Source organism: Leuciscus leuciscus (assembly GCF_965113295.1).
Source record: "Leuciscus leuciscus genome assembly, chromosome: 18".
Lineage (NCBI taxonomy): Eukaryota > Metazoa > Chordata > Actinopteri > Cypriniformes > Leuciscidae > Leuciscus > Leuciscus leuciscus.
In genome coordinates, this window is record NC_138742.1 from 9,827,904 (window position 1) to 9,848,191 (window position 20,288).

Here is a 20,288-nt window from a genome sequence, read left to right on the forward strand (position 1 = left end):
TCTCCAGAGAGTCCCAAGAATATGAAGAGGATGAATAAGAGAGGAGGATAAAGGGGGGGAAAGGTGGGGGGAAACAAAAAATGGCACAAGTCAGTCATGTTGCATCCATCTTTCCTCATCTAAATTACCTAGATCCTAATTAATCAAACCTGGCACAACCACAATCATATTCAAAGAAACGAGGGGAAAAGCCATAAAACGGTCTTAGAAATGTACAAAAATGTTGCTAAAAAGTGTTAGCCTAAGAAGTGGAAAAATAATTTCATGCGAAAGTAATTTCAGCATTATTTGCCGGTTTATTTTGGTGAATTTACTCTTTTCAGAGAGTATGGTCAACAGAAGCAGTTTACAGTTGCTCACACAAGCATCCTATGACAACTTATTTTACAATTAAGACAAAGTGCTTCTCTATACGCTGCTATCATTTGGCTTGCGTGCTTAGCTTATGAAGACACTTAAAGAATGTTTCAATCAGATATTTATATTTGAGTTTCTCATGAGGCGTCGTCGAAGGGTTCCAGAGGATGGTCGTTGTGTGTGTGTGTGTGTGTGTGTGTTATGAGTGCTGCTCCAGGAAGACTTTGCAGCACCTCGCACACTGTTCATACACCGTCTCAAAGTCTTTATCACTCCCCTGCAAGCGAAAACAAACAGAAACCATTAAATACACCAGATCAAAGACAGCACAGCTGAAACATCTTGATAATTGGTTATGAGCATATTTAGCCCTAATTTACTGCCTGTTTTTTCATTAGTATGACGGAACTGAAACAATACTTTTTTTTGCCTAATTTAAGCTTAAAAGTAATACCTGTGACCTACTGTTGTCAGATTGTTTTATTATTGGCAAACAGTGGAGCTGCACAAGTATTACAATACTGGCCAATAGAATTAATCGGTCTATATAAACAACAACAACACTAAAAAACTAAAATCAGTCGTTTTAAATGCTACAAATGTACTTCGACATCACAACATTATAATGTATGAACAATATATATTTCTTCTGAGATTTGCTACAGAATACATTTAACAGTGTTATTAAATTATTAGCATTTTTAAAGATTAAGTTTAAGTGTTTAAGTTTAAGTTAGATGACAGCAAAGCTAAATCTAAATGTACATGTAAAAATAGAGGAAATTAGATTTATATAGGCTGCCATAGACTGCAATATGGAATAATAATAATAATAATAATAATATGGAGAACACTTAAAATATAATAAAGGCTTCACATCAGTGCTATTTTAGTATTTTTTATATACTGTTATAGTATTTAGTCATTTTAAAATTGGCGTTTGTTTATATTTTTAGTTTTAGTCATTTTGTTTACTTGTCCTTTTATTACTTTTTATATTTCTATTTAGCTTTATTTTTATTATAGTTTAAGCTTCAGTAATTTTAGTACTTCAACTTCAAACTTATTTCAGTTAGTTGACAAAGCAGCATTTCAAGTTCATTTTAAGTTTTAAATAGTTATAGTTAACAATAACAACACTGTTTCGCACAATTGGTTTCTTCTATTAGCCCAGTCTGAGAAGTTCAAAAGCCAAAATAGCTGTCGATCCTCTTTGAACAAACACAATACCATCCCTATCCAAAGACACTGCACTCAACGGACCACATTTTCTGTCACAATTGAATCTTGGGAGATCAAAACAAAAAATGTCATCTAGGCCTATCTGTAGAGTGAGCATCACCGTAAGAGCAATTGCAGGGCTGCCCCCTAATAGTAGACCAAATTTTAACTAGTTGGTTAGCCCACAGGAATTGGTGAAGTCACTCAGTCCGTGACAGACAGATCATAACACGACTGGTCCATGTGTTATGTAGGGCAGGAAATCCAAACGTTTGCCTATTATTCATTGACCTCAAACGTGGCTTATCATGTAAAACATGCAAGTAGTAGCCGCTTTACATGGCCGCTCCCTTTACGTTAACCTAAATAAATGTGCGCTAGTATTAGGCGCATATCCAAGTGTTCGTGAGGAGTGTGGAAGCTAAATTAGTAGTTTAACTTAAAGGTGTATTTACGGAAAATCACCCAAAAATGCAAATTAGCCCATGATTTACTCACCCTCAAGCCACCCTAGGTGTATATGACATTCTTCTTTCAGACGAATACAATCAGAATTTCTCAAAAAATGTCCTGGCTCTTCCCAGCTTTATAATGCCAGTGAATGGCCGGTTTCTGTTTTGAAGTCTATAAAGTGCATCCATCCATGATTAAAGTCCACACGGCTCAGGGGGGTTAATAAAGGCCTTCTGAAGTAAAGCGATGCGTTCGTGTAAAGAAAAATATCTAGATTTAAAACTTTAACAACTAAAATAACAAGCTTCTGGCAGACGGCCTACGCAAGTCGACTTAAGCCAAAAGACTAACACTTGACGATGTATGACGTAGGATGTAGGAGTAGCGTAAGCTTTGACGCCTCTCGCGGTTCAAACAAACAGGGCTGGGCAACAAACTCAAGCTCCTCCGACATTTCTCTTTAAAAATTAGTCGATAAAGTTTTAAATGTGGATATTTTTCTTAGACAGATGCATCGCTTCACTTCAGAAGGCCTTTATTAACCCCCCTGAGCCGTGTGGATTACTTTTATCATGGATGGATGCACTTTATGGACTTCAAAACAGAAACCAGCCATTCACTGGCATTAAAAAGCTTGGAAGAATTTTTTATATTACTCCGATTGTATTCATCTGAAAGAAGAATGTCATATACAACTAGGATGGCTTGAGGGTGAGTAAATCATGGGATAATTTAAATTTTTGGGTGAACTATCGCTTTAACATGAATTTCTCTCTAAAGGCGCATCCTTATCCCATCTATGGAGATGGCAAGTCAGAATTGTCAACTTCATCTTTGCAGCTGACACTAGCTACGTTTACATGGACACAATCGGAATGAAATCAATCCGATTGATGAATCCGAACAAGGTGTTTACATGAATGATAAATAAAGTAATCGGGTTGATGTGCGCGTTTATATGTCACGAGTTTCAAATCGGATCTGATGTTTTGACATGCGCACATTCCACGAATATACAGAGTTTACCGCTTTTCGCGCATAAATATTCTCCTCTATTGGTTCTTTATTTGTTTTAAAAAGCAGATGTAATATTAATTCGTCTCTGGTCATAATTTAGAGCATATTAACCGTTTTGCCGTGCTGCTTATTGATCACGCAGTAAAAATGCCCCTCCCCGCGGCCAAAACCAGTCGTCTGTGGATGAGAATCCAAAACAAGGACTGATGGGACGTTGTCCTGCTTCACTTTACAGATGCGCGAGTGAAATTAGAATTTTAGAATGACGGGAAACTTATTAATATGACACTTTATTAAACAGGAAGAACAGCTCGTTCCGTGCGTCATACGTCATTACGCTAGTTAACGTCATTGCACATGCGCAGTCCTTTCAGTTTCGGTTTTCAATCCGATCAAGTGTTTACATGTTCTCTCGATCGGATTACAAAAGGGATAAACCACCCCTTTCAATCCGATCGAAATTTCATTCGGATCAAGCTCAATCGGATCGATTAAGGTGTTTACATGAATGTTTTTTAGTCCGATTGAGCCGTCAATCCGATTATAAGTGTCCATGTAAACGCAGCTACTGACTCAGAAAACACTAGTTTAATAATATATTGTTAAACTTCTCCTGTAGTCATTACATTTTATCCCTTAAAACTCATCTTTGATCACCGAAATGACAAAAAAAAAATCTTCATGCTTTAAAATAGCTTGAATGTAACTCCACACCCTTGCCTTATTTAGTATTCAAGATTCTATGAATATGCAAATTAGCCCCACCTCCACTCACTCACCAACAAACGGTTTGACAAACACCAGTGATTTCAAACCGCGTTTTTGAGACTGTTGGGTTTACTGCAGTTTTAAGGAGAAAATACTCAGCAATGGGTGTTGATTTATGAATTTGCACATGGTTTGTCTTAAAGCATATTAAAAACATCACATAGACATAAACAACATTAAAAACTTGATTTTCACCACAGGGGGACTTTAAAATGTTCAGAATGTTCAGCTGTTTTTTCTGACTCATTCATAATCCAAAATTTGAAATGCTCATTATAATGGTTTAGTATTTCTCTGTAATGTTTATATAATTAAATTAATATCCTAAACGTCCGACTAATAGCTTAAACAAGCGACTACTAGTCGACTAGAAAAATCTTTAGTCGGGGGCAGCCCTAAACATTTGGCTGGCGAATTGGAGCGCACGGCAAACATAGTACAGCGTACAGGCCAGTTTCCTATTCTGCACTGGCAGAAAGGCCTACACAATTCAGCCAGCTGGTTGTCTGCCATGAAGAAATACAAGAAAGGAAACATAAGACTTTACACCTTTTCAGCATGCCAAGGATAATCTTCAACAACCTCAGAATGGCTGTGACACACATGTTCTGGAAGCCTTCAGCCTAGTGAAACATCTTCACAATGTGTCCTTAATCAGCCCTTAGACACCTTCTCACCTAAAAGCGAGTTTACTGACCTTCACAGATGTGGCTTGGAGAGCTGGTGGTGAGAGCGGGATGACCTGACAGTGTCTGGAGGGGGGAATGCTAATGATCTCAGATGGGGTGGCCCGTTAGGGACTTTCCAATTTCTATTTCTCAACACACTCATCCGTTCCCTCCCTATCATCTCTCATAATCGGACACTGCTCCCTTCCAAACATCGGTTTTGAGGTTTTATCTGTTGGCTAATAACTTTTATGTCATACTTTGGTGTTTGTGACATGTTGTGACACTAAACACCTCTTTTTAATACACTTAATAATACTCTTACATTGGCTTTATTTCTACAAAAAGACATTGAACGCATACAGATCCATCCAGAGTTTTTGGCCTAATTGTTAAAGAGATACATCACCCAAAACAAGCTGCAATTTTATCGTAATTTATTCACCGCATGCTGTTCCAAAGCCATGTGACTTTTTCCTCCATGAAACACAAAAGGAGATTATTGGATAATGTGGACAAATTTTTCAATGCAATAACAATTGAAGGAAGGCTAAAGTTCTCAAGCTTCAAAAAGGATGCAAAAGCACCATAAAAGTGGTCGATCCAGTTTTTTATCTACATTCAAAGTCTTTTAATACTATATAATAACTTTGTGAGGAACAGTCCAAATTTAAGTCATTATTCACTGAAAATCTGGATCTGGTTTAAGAAACTTCAACATAAGCCATTCTTCTGAGTCTGATCTTTTCAATGAAAACTTTTCAACCGAATCAATCGTTCACGAATCAGACTGATCTGGCTTTCAAGTTCAACTGCATTCAATCACTGTGTATCAGTAGTACATCATTTTATTTAGTCTGTTCCTCAAACAAATCTATTTGATGACTTCTGAATACTTTGCATAAGTCATAAGGAATTATTTGTAAAGTTTATTTGTATTATAAGTTTGAAAGCCTCAGCCCAAATCACTGAAACTGTATGGGCAAGAGCCTCCTTAAAAGAAATCCTTTTTGTGATCCAAGGAAGAAATACAGGCTTTGAATGACACAAGGACTGAATTTGAATTTTTTGAGTGCAGTACTCCTTAAAAGCTGTCCTCACCCACAAGACATTAATATACAGTAAGTGTTGACAGTTTGCAGAAACTCTGCAAATGGAGTACGCCTTAAACACACACAGATATCCACTGAGGAATCCTCATTCTTAAACATCAGTCAGGGGCCAGGACCACACAATGCATCAAATTTTCATCTTTTCTGAAAGGATCTAGACTGAGGACATGATTTATTGGCTAATTTATTGGATAAGTACAAGATTATGCATTTATCCAAGCACACCACAACCAAATAAGCAGCTTGCAGCATTCCAAAAAAGTTTTCTTTACACGATCAACAACCCTCAACCAACCACAACACACACCAATAAAATGTGTATAATTTAAAAATAAAATTATAAAAAATTAGGATTGTCAGCGTTAAAGTATGCAATAAATTTAAAACCCTTAATGCATTAAATTAAAGCAAATAACGCAAGTAACTTACTGAAGCACGTGAAATTGTGTCATTAACGTGGCTTGCACATTGATAATCGTAGAAGTCGGGGGTTTATCACACTGCGCTAATGTAAAGAAAACCAGGCTGACTATATTTCAGTGTTTTCAGTGAATTATTCAGTAAAGTGTGTTTCGCTTTAAAACACATCCTCTGTCATGTTCTGTGATTGTTTCTGAAGTGCACAAGCCCTCATGCATCGCGGGCTGTGTGAAATACAGACCGAACGCAACGTCAAAACATCCTAAGCCAGATGATATGCATGTTGATGTATGTTGCTATGTTTAGTAATTCTAGTGGATCTGTGTATTGTAGTAGACATATGCGGTCAGGTCAAGACGGCTGGATTAGTTTTTTTTTGGCATCTCCATGTGGTTCTGTTCAGTATTGTAACTTGACTAAATGTAAACAAGCTCTTTGCTGATGCACTGTACACATACTATACATAGAATTCTAAAAACATTTTTCCTTCATGTGTGCATGCATTTATGAATTATATGGACTCCCTATAACATTTGGTTATTTGGTGTCCTTTTGGAGTCTCCAAATGTCCTTTTTTTTGGAAAGACACTTACATTTACCTTATGAATCACCCTTCAATCCGATTGTTTACTTTGCTGGATAGAGCAAATGATGGCAAAATGAACGTGTTAAACAAGATGGCGTATGTCTAATTTTACGACGAGTGTGCAATTAATCACACAAAAAGGTGCGATTACATTTTTTCAATAAGTCCTATAAAAAATATAATCATCAAAAATAATGACATTATTAGCAATAGTCCTGGCCACAAACTCACACCATTAGTCGAGCCACTGCTGTCTGTCAATGTCGGACTGGTCAGGATGCACAAACAGAGCAATGTTTCGATAGTGCCACAGTGTTTTCTAAAAAATTAACCTTACCTTCAGTTCTCTTTGCCTATTAAGCAGGGATAGAAGTATTTCAATATCCGAAAGAGCAATACACAAAACGTGAAATTATGAATCATCATGAATCACAAGAATCCTCCTTCCAAACAATGATTACATTTTTTAGATGAATGTGAAAAGTAAGTGATTTTTGTGGGAAACATCAAAATGATCTAACATCGCTAGGTTGATTTGAAACGGTTCCCACACTAGTAAAAAGCTGGAGTCGCGATTATGGGATGAACATGAACCCTAAGACGTCATATAAACTCACCATATGTTCTTAGACCATAGGATCTGAGGCATATGTCTAATTGATTGGATCTTTCATAATATCTATAAATAATGATAATATAATATATATAAAAACAGGTTTCTTCATTTTATTTTGGGCCTTTGGCCACTTTCCTTGAGTATTTGGCAATAGATGACCAGGGTTTGGCACTAATCTTGCTGTGTGCATGTGTGTACACTTACATAGTACGGATCTTGGATAATAAGCTGTTTTTCAGGATCGTAGGAGCCGAGCAGCTCAATCTTGGCTTTGCTGTCTTTTATGCTGCTTGCCTTCTTGTTCAGATCTCTGTAAGAAAACAATACACACAGCTTAGATCCTGTGCAGCCAGTGAACTGGTGCATAATCATATCAATGGTGCGAATTCTTAAGTTCTTCCAGATTAATTCAGGAATATGATTTAAGCGCAAATGAAACTTGACAGGATCTGTCTGTTCTTTCTGCAAGTCTCCCAGGACCAAGATGTTGCAACCCACACACACAGCTGAAAAAATCTAAATAAATTACTCATAACAACACACATTACAACGCCAGGGAACTGATAGCTGGTGTGGTTAATCATGAACAATGAGACCATTAAAAACAAACAATAATCACTAGGAATGTACAAAACTATATATCTTCAAACTAGTCTGTGGGTTGTTTGAAATAGTGTTTTTCAAACTTTAGAGAAAATAAAATAATATAGATAAATATATTTAAAAAGTGCATCAAATGCACCAAATTTGACATCACTGTTTAATTCAGGATGGATATAAGTTTAATCAAAATATTTTATTCTATTGACAGCCTTTTTTATTCATCAAGGATGTATTAAATTGATATTTAAGACATTTATAATGTTACAAAATATTTCTATTTAAAATAAATGCTCTGCTTTTTTAACTTTCCATTCATCAAAGAACCACAATTGATTTAAACATTGATCATAATAAAAAATACATTAATGTTTTTATACAGTATTTTCTTTTTATAAAAAACAAAAAGCGTTGGAGAGCATGAGACTTTAAAAACATTTTTAAAAATCTTACCGACCCCAAACTTTTGAATGGTAGTACGTTAAAATATATAGTTGCCTTTAAATTTTAGGAAGGGAGTACCTAACCTCACAAGAAGATAACGATATTTGGGGGTCAGTGGCATCAAAAAGTTTGAATGATTATTAAACTAATTGGTCTTTAAAGGAAGGTCTGTATAATTAGGATGGTTTCAGATTCACCTGACAGTGATTGGATGAGTTTATTAAGAGATATTCACATAAGATGCCATTTAACAGTCTTGCATTTAAAAACAACAAGACAAAGCACAACAAAACTCAGGAATCTCAAAGAACTTAAAGAAAACAACAAGAAAACAACAAGAAAACTTACACACACACACACACACCTGACACACTTGAGCTGAGGTTCAGCATCTTGACCAAGAGTCTCATTAACTCTCCAGTTCAGAGATCATCCCTTCCAGGTTTGAACCTATGACCTTTATGTAGGATTACCAGCTCAGACCTTTAACCTTTAAGGCACACCACCCATTCACATAATTAATGTCAAAATATAGCAGGAAAAATACAACAATTGATGACCTCACATGTATATTTTCAATCTTGATTAACCCAAGACAGATAATCATCGCTAAAGCATGACTGTGAGATCTCGTCAGTCTGTCGTGCTGAGCAACGGAGAAAAAGCAGAGACCTGGAACCACAGAAAAAAGACAAGGAATCTAAAGAACTCCGTAATCTCCTTAATAAGCACTGGATCTAGCAGGAACATGTGATTCCGAATACCCCCCCAGGAAAGACCTTCCTGCGCCCTTTACTTTATTATAACACTCATGGTACGCCCACAGACTGCTGACAGATCCATGATATAATTCATTCACTTAGTTCTGCAAGATATCAAACATCATTCTCATGTCAGAAAGGCAAATGTCAAGAGTCAAGTTGCTGCTCATCACTTTTCTGCTTGCAAAATCAAAGAGAAGCACACTTTTCTCAAATGCTCAGCAAATGTTCCCTAAAACTGTCGAGTTGAGACCAATAAAACAGAAAATGCATGACAGAAATAGAAACACATGGCAGCAAGTAATATAAGCAGAGGTGGACAAAATACACAACTTCCTTGAGTGAAAGTAAAGATACTACTGGTCAAATATTACTCCGTTACAAGTAAAAGTACAGAAGCACTCGTTTAAAAAATATTTAAGTATCAAAAGTTAAAAGTAAATGTCAATGCATTGTTTAATTATTGTTGTACGTAATACTTACAGTACCTTACGCCTCTGAAGTAACCTAGTAAATACACCTACCAGTTAGTAGTATTTCAGAGCTTTTAAAATGTTATAAAATCTATAGAAATTAAACAACTGAATTGACAAAAAAGACAGCCACTCCTCCCACCCCAACAAAAGAAGTACACAAAGCACATCTATGTGTATCTATTCAGGCACATTTGAATCAAGTGGTCTGTAAAACTGCAATACTGCCGAGGATCTGTTTTCATCCATTTTGCCACCAGTTGATTAGTGTTCAAAGATAATGATGGGGAAATCACTGAACTTCACGACATGTGACCCTACAAGAGTGATTACTGATAGGCTGTCTGTCACCTGCAAAAAACCAATCACGTTTCAGAGATGGAAAAAAAAATCATCCCCTGACTGACGTTACTACTTTCTACTCAAGGACCTTGACAGAAATGTAGTGGAGTAAATAGTACCATATTTGTCTTTCAAATGTAGTGAAGTTACAGTGGAAAGTTTCCAGAAAAAAATAATACTCAAGTACAGATACTCGAAAACAGTACTTAAGTACATGTACTTTGTTAATGTCCACCTCTGAATATAAATAATGGGGGTGTAAAACGTTTTGAGCTTGTCCACTTCCAGAGGTAGTAAAAACGCATTAGACCGGATTTCTTCCGCAGTGTAAACGCTCATGTGGTCGAATGCGTACGAACAGCAGTAAAAGACCGCCTGCTCTCCACCTACTGACCAAATGCGTAAACATTTTGGGAAGTGTGCTAGCCAGACGGGATTTAAACTTAGTCGGCTGAAGACCCAAGTTTGGTTTGAAGAGGAAAAATATACCAAGCATAATCACCAAGACAAGCATGTAACTGACAGTATCAAAAAGAGGCAGCCAGACGGAGCTTGAAACACATGAGCGTCCGGTCTCACACATCGCACCCATCTGTCTCATAAAGAGAAGCATGCAGAGGTGAGCGTGGTTGATCATATATAGGACTACACAGGATTGATGATACATACAGGATTGATTTATATCTATATATATCTATATATATATATATATATATATATATATATATATATATATATATATATATATATATATATACACACATATACATTAATATCTAACTTTATATATGCACACACACACATACATACCATATACATTCATAGGTAATGTTTTTTGAGGGTGGGGTGAGGGTGTCATATCTTACACAAGGTATCAGAATAGCCAGATTTAGGATCCCACCTCCAAAATCCCAATTGAACCCCTGCACATACCTCAAGTTGCTATCGTCCATGCAGAGGATGTGGTCAAAAGTCATGAAGTCATCTTTGGTGACCTAACAAACAGAAAGACTGTATAAGTAACCCATGTAACACTTCATTCACATTGTCCATGCAGTGACCCACTAAGCACGGGCCAGTGGTTTTGGGCCCACAGCCATTTTCCTCTCTAATTCTTCCTGTCTTTCACCAAAAGAGGCAAATATGCAGCCAAAAGAGCACGTTGCTGGCTTGGACAAGTTCCAGGGAACATAAGCAAAAGGCCAGAGAACGAGTAGACGTGCCGTCTTTGCCTGTTCGAACATTCGCTCCCATCACTCAAGACATGGAGGTAAGAAACGGATCAAAGCACATCTGTGGCTGCATATATATGCGTGCATATATTGAGCAAGAACACATTATTCATCTGGGACGCCACTGCACAGAGTGAGCCATAATAGAAATCTATGTTTCCAATTTACAAAAACAACAAAGAGCAAAAACTTGAAATCATGAACTGTATAACACATATACATGTGTGTGTGTGTGTGTGTGTGTGTGTGTGTGTGGGGGGGGGGGGGGCTGTAATTGGGGGCTGTTGATTTGTGTGAGGTCAACAGGACAAAGATGTCTTTAGTGTGAGCTCAGCTCTGTACAGCCGTGTATGAACCTGACCTCTAAAGGCCGAGCTAAAGCTTGCCCACATGACTGGAATATCTGACTGACGGCTGGAATCTGTGGGTGGAAAGCACGCGAGTTTGCAGTTTCTCTTAGTTATAGGCCAGACCATGTAAGCCTATATTTCAGGCAAAGTGATACAGCAGCAAACTTATGTTTCACAGGTTTCAATGAAGCCATATAGGTTGTGATGACCAGCAACATAAAACTAAATGAAAACTAGTTGAATAAAGGCCAATAGTATCAACAAGTATGCTTACACGCCTAGGACCAGTGGCGAAATCAGAGATCTAGTATTTAAAAAAGCATTTTGCTCTGATGTGAACATATACACACATACAGCTGGGTCACCAAATCTGACAACACAGCATTAGAGGTTATCGAAATCCAAATTTTATAATAAAAAAAATGATAGCAATAATTATACATTTTTATTAATGTTTGATGCATAAATAATCAAAATGGTTAAAAATCATGATGAGAGAGAGACAATAACACTCAGACAGCTTGTAAAGTAAATTCATTTGTTTTTACCGCACCTCTCACTAGACGCGACTGTTTATTTACCATTCTCAACATAATGTGAACATGGGCAAGGTGCGCTCTTGTGCGAACATTGAGTTGTTACTGAAATCTTATCACAGATTTCTCTAGGTCACCAATTTCTGCACCATTTCCTAGGCTTAGGCTTACTGTTGTCACACTGCTCAGCTACTACAGCCACTTCATTTGCCCAATCTGCCTGAAACTAAATTATGCAATTCATATTTAAGCAATAGGCTATCACACGAGCAAGAGCGCTGTTGTTCCAAATATCAACAAGGAATTTCATATATTAAGACCAACTGCAAGTGTGACGTTTTTATACAACAGCTCAATAAATAAGTTAACATCGAGTAACTTACATTTGTTTGAGTCACAATATTTTGAGTTAGAGCAGGGGTTCCCAAACTTTTCCATGACAAGGCCCCCCAAATACTACTAGGTTCTGGCCAAGGCCCCCCTTTTGCAGGATGTGTTATTGAACCCATCGACAATACTGCGGCAAATGTAGAAATAAATAAATAAAACATCTAGGTGAACATCAGATTATGTGATGGTGTTTGATACCAGCCAATCAGAAAGATTATAGAGATGAACCGATTACAATTTTCAAGACCGATTCCGATTTTTCATTGAGTTTGACCTGCCGATACAGATTTTAGCCGATTGTGATTTCATTTTTTCTAACCACTTTACAGCACACACAAATATTTATTTTCTATAAATATATTTTTTTTATAAAACACCACTTTTACCCAAACTGATTAATAAAAACAAGTTTAAATGGGTACATTTTCTATAAATATTTTTGAGTCTTCATTTTCTTTTCTGACATAGCCTACTCCAGTTCTTGTTAAAACACACTATAGCCTACATGCAAATTATGTGCATTTTTGTGTGAAATCATCTTTATTTTGTCCATCAAAAGTGTGCTTTCGCTTTAATTGAGTGTGAGCAGCGCAGCAAAAATAGACTCGGCGCCGAAACCCTCCGCTTCACTACTGCTCACGGCACGCGACGCTCCTGCTTGACGCTCAAGGCCAATTTATACTTCTGCGTCGGGTGCGCGTAAAAGGTACGGCGTAGCATACGCATTGACGTGCACCATACGTCGTACCCGTCGCCGTACCCTGACGCGCACCTCCTCAAAAATGTAACTACGCGTCGCGGCGACGCTGACCGCAAGATCTGTGATTGGTCGGCTGGATAGCATCGCGTTTCCTCCTACCCATTTCCGGAATGATCTTCTGCACTCTGCACCGCCCGCCCGCCATTTTTAAATTCCGAAGATCAGTGAAGAGCCATGGAAATAGACCAAGTGACCGAGAGATTGCTTGAAGAAGTGCGGAAATACAGCCATCTGTATGACTCCTTCAGTCGCCATTGCTCGTAGAAACCTAAACTCAAAACAGCCGCGAGGAATGTAAACACAGTGGAACATTAAAACCCACCCGCGCCAACTAGCGTTTCGGCGGTGTAACTGCAGAGCAACACAGACATTCGCAGAAGTATAAATGCTCACGACGGCGTCGCCTACGTGCGTAGCCTACGGCGTACACTCGACGCAGAAGTATAAATTGGCCTTCACGCGCTGCTCCTGCTCGCGGTGTGAATGCACTCACTGAACATGCACGCCGAACAAATTCGCGCTGCTCACGCGCCGCTCGCGGTCTGAAACGGCCGTAATTCACAAGGTTTCCTACATGTGCGTTCTGTGTGCATTGTGTGATGCTGATGTTGCGCGATGTTGCGCCCGAGAGCATTTGAATCGGCATATGTCAAACTGAAAATCACGTGAAAATCGGCCAATTCTGGTCACTAGCCGATCAATCAGTTCATCTCTAAAAGATTAGCATTAAAAGTATAATGTTCAGATAGGCTATGCAACAAATTATTATAATGTTATTTCATAACAATACTCATATTAACACTTTTTTTTCCGCTTTTTTTTTCAACTTGCTGCGGCCCCCAGTTTGAAAACCCCTGAGTTAGAGAATCACTTGTTGCCACCTACTGGCGTAACTTAGTAACCTGCACACATAGTAACAGAAAAATCCCCACTACTTGAGAAAAAAAGCCTTTGGCCTGGTTTCACATACAGGGCTCAGATTAAGCCAATATTAAGCCTTAGTTCAATTAGGATATATAAGTAGTTTTTATAAACATGCATCTCGAGACTAAACAATAGCACAGACATATTTTTTAACATGTCAGTGCAAGTTGCTTTCAGTTAAAACAGCTCAAACATGCATTTTAGTCTGTGACTACTAGGCTTAAGCCTTGTCTGTGAAAACGGGAGTTTATGTTTGTCTGTGGGACCCACCCAGCAACAGCACCAGAACCGCTTCCCTGGAAAGAAGGTTAGTTATTTTTAATCTTTTTTTTTGATTTATGTATTTGCTATGAAAGATATGCTTGTGATACATTATGGACCAAACATGTCTTATCACAATACACACCAAACACTATTTGGAAGCCAATTCAAAACAACAAACTCTGTGGAGAATTTCCCTCAAGAAATGTACAAGATATGGCAGAAAGCACAGAGGGAGATGGAGAAGAGGGGGTCAACAGCAGTCACAGATGCCTGTCAAAATCAATTTATAGGCAAGTTAAAAATAAGGAAGAAAGATAAAACATCTATGGTGTGTGACAAAGATAAAGTGCTTTTGGCTGTAAATTACGATTAGAGAATGCTCACACCAGTTCTCTTGCCAAAACTGGCTTTATTTGTGTATCTGCAAGGTAACACTGACTGAAGTTAGTGAAATTTTTATAAATGTGTCATTAACATTGTACTGTACAACAGTACTGTGCTGAAAGCTTCTTGCACTCTTTCTCCTCCATCTATCCAGCTTAGTTTCAACGTAAGAGCGTTAACTTGAATGTGCAAGGCTTCCAGTGTCATACGCTTCCGGTTATATTGGATGTACGAAAACGTCTGTTATGCTACTTTATATTGCAAACTGTTATTTGTTATCATGGAATTTTATCTTGTTGTCGTTCTCATTAACACACTGTATGGAAGTACAATAATGCCAAATGTTTTTGAAACAAAATAGCCAGTTGAATTGCACTACTTGAAAAAAATAGGCATTGCATTAACCATGCTTGCATTTTAATGCATTGTATTTTTAGGGCTTGCATTTTTATGGGCTGAAATTCAGCATGGTTGAATATTTAAGCTGTGAATATTTCAATTCAAAACATTTCAAACACATTTTCATTATTAAAAATTCAATAATCCATATTCACCTTTCATATTTCACTTCCAAAATATTCAAACTGTTAAAAATACAACCTATAATATTCGACAGGCAATTTTCGGTCCACTTTATTTCGCTTTGCAAATTCACTTCCACGAATTCAGTGGTTCCAATTTGACAGAAATTCTACGTTGACATCCAGGAACTGCAGGAAAAGCAGCAGATTACCGAGCATACTCTCCATCTGCTGTTAGTCGACCTCACCAGCAGGAGGTGCAAAAGCGCGTGTTGTAGACGAAGACCAAGCAACAGTTAGAGCAAGCTATTCATTCATAAAAACTCATTTCAGCAATGTAAGTGTATTTGTGATTATTATGATGGCTTTTTTATGTTAAATTCAGTGTCTTCACAGTTACTTTTCCTGTTTAGCCTACAAGCATCTTTCTCTACCGTAAACGAGATTATAATGTTATTCCGATGCGGATGTACAGATCCAATGTTAAATTTGAGGTTGACATACTGTATATTTATCTTGGTTGTTTAGGTGCCTTAACTTTATATTGTGGCGATGTGCAGCATGCAGGCTACTAGGGTTTCCCTCAATACTTCAGGATTCCCCTGCTGGACATATAAAACGCTTAAGCTTAATGGACTAATACAGTGATATAAAAAACCAAACTCGCAGGCAAGCAGATGGACTCAGAATATGAACTTAACACGAAAAGTTTAATGCTGAGCGTTTCCCAGTGATATACTGGCACAAAGTTGGCTTGACACTGGATATTCGCACATATAGCGACGTCTCTAAAGTTACATACGACATTGGTATACACGTTTCTAACTTCAATAGCATTTGAATAGAATGACTTACAGTCATAAAACCAACTGTAAAGTGTTCATGTAGGTGTCAGGCATAATGCGCACCCTTTCGATTTTTTATATTTATTCAAATAAATTGAAGTTTGCTATTGAAGTTAGAAACGTGTATGCCAATGTTGTATGCAACTTTAGAGACGGTCCCTAAAATGTGCGAATGTCCAATGTCAAGCCAATTTTACATTTAGCCTACATTTAGTAGACGCTTTTATCCAAAGCGACTTAAACTAACAATAGGACTACAATTTGAAAATTGCAATTGCATTAAATTGCAAGCATGGTTAATGCAATGCCTATTTTTTTCCAAGTAGTGCAATTCAACTGGCTTTTTTGTTTCAAAAACATTTGGCATTATTTTACTTCCATACACTGGTTTGTATTCCTCTAGTTATTTACCTATACCGGAAATCTCACACATTCAGAGAAAACAGCATACTTCCGCGTTGTTAAATAAGGTGGATATCACATGTACAGACAAAATCCCACATCTGCAGTACCTGTCGTGCCCTGTGATCTGTCTCTATGCCATGTTTCCTGAGGCAGGCCAGACCACGGGCGTCAGGAGCGCTGCCAATATTCCAATCTGAGGTGGCACCAGAGTCTATAACCCACTGTAACACACAGAAAACACGGTTCTAAGTGCTAATCAGGACCCCGCCGTACCTGCCGTGCCACGTGCCTCATGGACACGCCGTGTTTCTTCATGCAGGCCAGGCCACGGTGATCCGGGGGGTTTCCGATCTCATAGGTGGACGTGGCGGCACTGTCTATTCTCCACTGAAGACACACATACACACAGCATTGATGATGATGAAATTATACACGCAAACAGAACAGAACAGAAGAATAACATTTATCTGAAGAACTAGATCCATATATACTGTATGTTACTACATGAACAATCGGATCATGTTGGCCAAGTATTCTTTTTTTTTATATTTCTGGCCTTAAATTTTAAGCCTGGAATGAATCTGAAACCATTTCTTTGTATTTCGTCTTTTGACTCTTGTCAAACTTTTTGTACAACAACATGTCATGTTTGTCCCTTGTGCAATCTCAGTAATAAAGTCAAATCTCCATTAGAGCAAGTGTATCTGGCAAACAAAAATAATCATGACACTGATACACCCGGCTAAAAGTAGTTCAGAGATTTTGCTCTGGAGTGCCAAAGTCACTTTGTTACATACCTGCTAGAACTTTAAGACCAGATACATTACATTCATCCAGAAGATGATGCACTGTTGAAATCTATTCACTGAAGCACATGCGATTATTTATAGTCTTTGTAAGCTAAGACCAAATGTTGATACATACATTATTCAATAAAAGAAGCATCACAAGCAGTGACATACCTTGTCCACCACCCCACTGTCTGTGGCCATCTTCCTGAAAACAGCCTCAGCGATTGGGGATCTGCAAATATTCCCTGGGTATTGAGGAAAGGGAAGAATTGTATTGCTTTAGATGCCATGTGTATTACATGATGTGACCAAATTCCATATACACAAACATGTACAAAATGTATCACATCATCATCACTCTAGTCTTCAGTGTCACATGATCCTTCAGAAATCATTCTAATATGCTGATTTGATGCTCAAGAAACATTTCTTATTATTATCAATGTTGAAAACAGTTGTGCTGTTTTATATTTTTTTTGTGGAAACAGTGATACATTTCTTTTTCAGGATTCTTTGATTATTAGAAAGAGCAAAAGAAAAGAACAAATTTCTTAGTTAAGTTAATTTTTCATCTCTATATTTTGCATTTATTTAAAATTAGACAAACCTGATATTATTTGAATCTCCAATATGTTATTTAACAGTTGAGATAGTTCTTTAATGCTTCGCTAACTAGCAGAAGACACTAGCCGGGTTTAAATCCCAGTTGTGCAGGCGGGGGCATGTTGTCACACTGCGTTACAATGTGCCCCTATTAGAAATATGCCATTATATTCTATACTTGTATTAATTCTATTGAGAAAACATGAGAAAAAGGTGAATAAAGACTGAGAGTCAATGTTCAGAAATTACTAATTATTTATTTGTTTTGAACTATGTTGTATAGCTGTGTTTTCCTGTGTTTGTAGTCGAAACTCAAATTAGTTTATATTTAATTATTAAAAAATGCCATTATTTTATATGGAAAAAGTTAATAATTGTATTTTATTTAGAAAATATTTTAGTTTGTCTTGTATATTTTTTTATTAGATCACAGATAACATTTTAAGCTGTCATAATATGGTCATGTTACAATGTACCCCACCTATGGGGCATGTTGTCACATTTCACTTCCATTCTTTCGGGGTATAACAAGGAAAAAAGTATATATTGTATTAATAAAACAAAACCACATTGTACAAGACATGTGGGAAAAAAAATTCTATTCTGAACCATAAGTAGATTTACACAAACTGAGAAAGTCAAAAAGCGTTACTTTGTGCCCCGCTCTCCCCTACACTTTTATGCAAACTGTAAAGTGGATAATAAAAATGACCCTAATAACGTTATGAAAATGTGTAAACCTTAGTAAATGGGATTAGGCCTAGTTTTTGTGTTGAGCATTATGACTCACCCCGGGCAAGTAAAAAAAAAAACGATGTATTGGCCTAAACTATGTTTAAGAGAGTAAACATACGGGTGATCAATGCTGAAAATATACAGTGTAGCTTTAAGCGCCAATATTAACACGAAGTGTTTATTAATGTCTGAATGGATGAGATTTGCGTGTGATTGCATCAGTATGCAGATCCTATACAGCTCACGATTCATTCACTGAACGAGGCCAGTGAAAGAGTGATCATCGATTGAAACGGTGATGAAGGTTTGACTCCAGCTGAAACGTTACTTTATCAGCTTTCCGTCTAAACATCACAAGTTAGAGAAGGTCTGGCGATATTTTATAATCTTTCTTACCCAAGCACACGAATAACACCGACCTTCCACCGGGAGCCGCCATATTGGTTACTTGAGGGTTGCCCGAATTTCCGCCTGTACCAAATTCACCAACAAAAAAAAAGTTTGTAGGTTTTTGAGGACATACATGAAAGTGTTGAAAATAAATAGTTGTTTTTAAAAAGTATTTTTAATATATTACTAGTTTACAGTATATATCATTAATAATGTGAAAACCTGACCTATACACACTATACTTTCAATTGTATTCTCTCTTATTCATCATAAAACATAGCTATGACGTCCTCTAACGACTTTAGTATCACACAAAGTTTCCAGAGCATAGTTCTGGGCAAATATCTTGTGCTATGGTTTGCCAGCATGCCTAAACTGCACAATAATGATTAAGAAACTTTTCCCTGATCTTTTCAGGCTTGCATAAGCTTAATCAGTCCCGATTCTATTATTGGTATCATTATCCCGAGGAATGACGTTTACAGATCTAGGTGGTCAGGTTGTAGGAAAGTCCTGTTTTCCAGACCATATTTAGAGGAAGTTTAGATTGAACTATTTTTCACTCAGCTGCCCGGCCTGCTTAGCCATTTTTTCTCTGTTATAAAACCAGATTATACTTAAGTGTATTGCTCGTGAACACCAGATGAGTGAATTTACTACACAGCTAAATATATGTGCATGCACATCTGACAAAGTCAGCATAAGAAACTCAGAGAGCCTAAAGACTATGGAGTTGGGCCAATAGGATCTATGCAGAAATGTAACCTAAATCTATGGAGTAATGTTCTAAGCATACGATGTGTTTTTTTGTTGTTGTTATTTTTTTACTATATTTTTTACATAAATTAATTTGGAAGACACTTTTAAACAAAGCACCACACAGTGCATTCATTATATACATTTTAACAGTACCTACTAGGAATTAAATCGATGACTTTATCGACATCAGTATGAAAGTGTATATATATATATATATATATATATATATATATAAACAATTCACATGTCTACCCTTGTCGATGCAACTTTCATCTGCAAAAAAATCTCCTGAATATAAAATAATACATTAAGTCATTTCTTTTAACACAAGTGCTTTACGTGTTCATGAAAAAAAGATATGTATAAGTCCATTCATTTAAGAACATAAAAATAAAAAAAGAATGAAAAATAAGAAAAAGTTGATTTAAAAAATGAATAAAAAGATATAAAGAATAATTTGAACAATCACACTCTGTGTTAAATGTGTTGTATGGAAAATACGATGAACAATTGGTATTTTTATAAACCTACACTACCTGTCAAAATATATATATCTTTTTT

General features: G+C 37.0%; 1 protein-coding gene across 2 annotated transcripts; it reads right to left on the bottom strand.

Moving 5' to 3' along the window:
- Positions 1-272: 272 nt before the first annotated feature.
- acp1 (acid phosphatase 1) lies at positions 273-19,066 on the bottom strand. 2 transcript variants are annotated; one of them, XM_082146293.1, is made up of 6 exons: positions 18,975-19,066; positions 17,412-17,485; positions 16,557-16,670; positions 10,772-10,833; positions 7,423-7,528; positions 273-634 (listed from the first exon to the last, which is right to left on the bottom strand). In XM_082146293.1, the coding sequence occupies exons 1-6, from the start codon at positions 19,015-19,017 to the stop codon at positions 557-559; spliced, it is 477 nt and encodes a 158-aa protein (XP_082002419.1). In that variant the 5' UTR covers positions 19,018-19,066; the 3' UTR covers positions 273-556. The 2 variants fall into 2 exon arrangements, with proteins under 2 accessions (XP_082002419.1, XP_082002418.1); XM_082146292.1 differs by lacking the exon at positions 16,557-16,670 and adding an exon at positions 16,723-16,836.
- Positions 19,067-20,288: the final 1,222 nt, after the last annotated feature.

Excerpts from the sequence above, each read along its gene's own strand:
- acp1 (XM_082146293.1), bottom strand. The coding sequence starts at position 19,017 with ATGGCGGCTCCCGGTGGAAGGTCGGTGTTATTCGTGTGCTTGG. Across the intron at positions 16,671-17,411 it reads ACAGTGGGGTGGTGGACAAG|TGGGTTATAGACTCTGGTGC; the intron begins GTATGTCACTGC and ends TGTGTGTTACAG. Across the intron at positions 10,834-16,556 it reads CAGATCACAGGGCACGACAG|GTCACCAAAGATGACTTCAT; the intron begins GTACTGCAGATG and ends TCTGTTTGTTAG.